Consider the following 2500-nt stretch of genomic DNA (forward strand, 5'->3'; position numbering starts at 1 on the left):
AGTTTCTGGCAAGCAAATCACCTCGAGTGGGTTCGAATGCTTAAGGTGTTTTGGCTGGAAAGGCTGGGTGAGATAATGTATTTTTTGACAGACTGGGTGAAATGCGGCCTGCCATGTTATGAATATCAAAAATCTTTATAAACAATGTGACTGAAATATCATGTCTATGTCTTAGAATTAGTCCAGCTATCGATTCCAGATACTGTTGACCATTTGTAAACATTAGTTATTCATACCCACCATCTGGCTAAATATCAACATATGTTGCCTACAGCACCACTGAGAATTAACCTCGGGACACCACCCTACGCGGACATTCGCTACGGAGGACAAGCAAGATTCATCTGTGAGTCCAATGGTTATCCCGGGACACAGAAAGTCGTGTGGTACAAAGGGAACACAACCATCGAAGAGTCCGACCACTTTTCCATTGAAGGTAAACTACAGTCTATGTACATACATACATTTTGCAAAAGAATACACACACATACTGCGTGTGCACTCACTCGCAAACAAACGTTTACCCATTTAGACACACTCAGAAATCTTAAGGAAATGTTATTATTGTTCTGGAAGCCGCAGCGCGTCCACTCTGCCACCCGAGAGAATTGCTATATTGTTAAAGTTGCTCTTTCTTACCACGAAATAATCCTATCACGAGCACACATTTTATATCAATCGATACTTTCCTTTCAGAAAAAGGGTGGCATAAAGGCGTCTTCTTTGCACGACATTAAAGTTAAATCCGGATTAAAATTTGATCCAAATCCACAATTACACAATAGATGCAAGACGCACTGCCAGGCGCACGAGTCAATGCGATTATCAGTAAATCAGCTGTTTTACACTGAAGAGCAGGTATTTGTGTAGTGGCAGTTAGCAGTCACCCTCTTCTAGTTCCATAATACACGCTGACGTTTATAACGAGGCGTTAGATACAGAAAAAGAAATATATATTTACGCTTGTCCTGTAATATTTTAGCATGAAGATATTATCTATCACTACAAGTGTAATAAGATAAGTCCAGGTAACCTTTGAATTTTATAAGAAATTGAACAAAAGGTCTCAAACAAAAATAAAATACTTGTAACATCAGAATATTTGCAGGAGAGTTCTCCCGGAGGTCTTTCTCGTGAGTGAGCACAAGACACACATACTCAGCAAAGATATAAATTTAAGTTACCCCACAAGCAGTAAAATTAGATAATTCAAAATCAGGTTTTCTTGTTTTTTCCTTAGCATTGTCGAAGTAATATTGTCCTCATTTGTATTAGAATTGATATTAAGTAATCTGCAACAGTAAGGCCACAGCATTTTTTTTACTTGAATAGCGGACCCGCCGACATTTATTTCCAGGAAGATGAAAAAAATTATCGCGATTTTTTTTTTTTTTTTTTCAATTTTCCCGCCAGTATTGTGACATCCGCGAAAGAAATAGCGTTTGGTCCCCACAACAAAGATAGAATATATTTGGCGGAAACAGACTGTGAGCAGAAAGCGGCAACGTGTTCCTTTTAATTTGCTTGTTGCTGGGGCCTTCTTATTTTCTGAGGAACACATTAGCCGTTTTGTTGTTATTATATTGAATTCCATTTCATATCCAGAAAGGAAGAGTCCTTTTCCTACCAGCACGAAATGGCAAAGTACACGTAATTTTAATGAATATTTTTTATGTTGATTCCCAAGATAGTAGAGTCTTTGTCTGTTTTCATTCAAGTCCTCGAAGACTTCTAGTAAGACAGAATTGCACTTCCTCCTGACTGGCTGGAACTGACACATTCCTTTACTACATATCTTATTTTGGTGCTGGAGATTTTTTTTTTCTCTCTCTCTCTCCCGCCGACATCTCATTTACTTGCTCGCTATTCAAGAAAAAAAATGCTGTGGCCTAACGGAAGTTTTTTTTTTTAAGATGTTATTATCGAGAAATATGATGACAAATTTCCAAGCGGTTTTTAAGTCACTGTAGTATAATGATTCAGAATGTTTCTGCTTTGAATTTGAAACCTCATCGTGGTTACTGTTTTCATTTTTAGTCAGTTAATATTACATAAATTGCAAATGTTTTCCATTCCAGAATTCTCTGTGGATTCTTTCTTTCTTAGTTTCTTTTCTTTTCACTGTTGAGTTATATCCGCAGTTTAAGTATTCCACAACTTGTAATAATTAATATAGATATGTTTATATATTTCTTTAACATGAAAATGTCAGAATTTGTTTCGTTAATGCCCACAATAAACACCAATGGCAACTCAACTTCAAATTTTCAAGGGAGTTGATGAAGTCATTACGTATCAATACATGATTGGTGGGATTAGCTAGCTCGTTCTGCGCATGTGCAGGATTGAATTTTAAGCTCGAAAGTCAGTGTTGGTCCAGAGGAGTATTAAAAGTTGATCCTGGACGCCACCATTGCGCATGTGGATTACAAAACTGGATTTAACTATAATACGGGATGAACTTTATGGCGCGTACAGAAGACGCCTTTGACCACAATCA

The 2500-nt window shown here is 37.3% G+C and overlaps 1 protein-coding gene across 1 annotated transcript in view; it reads left to right on the top strand.

Annotated features, from left to right (window-relative positions):
- The window catches only part of LOC113814363 (neural cell adhesion molecule 1), a 14469-nt gene that overhangs the window by 11496 nt on the left and 473 nt on the right, over positions 1 to 2500 (top strand). The window contains exon 8 of the mRNA XM_027366418.2: positions 275 to 436. Coding sequence (XP_027222219.2) covers positions 275 to 436 — 162 coding nt within the window. The remainder of the gene's footprint in view (positions 1 to 274; positions 437 to 2500) is intronic.

Source organism: Penaeus vannamei, chromosome 10 (assembly GCF_042767895.1).
Source record: "Penaeus vannamei isolate JL-2024 chromosome 10, ASM4276789v1, whole genome shotgun sequence".
Classification (NCBI taxonomy): domain Eukaryota; kingdom Metazoa; phylum Arthropoda; class Malacostraca; order Decapoda; family Penaeidae; genus Penaeus; species Penaeus vannamei.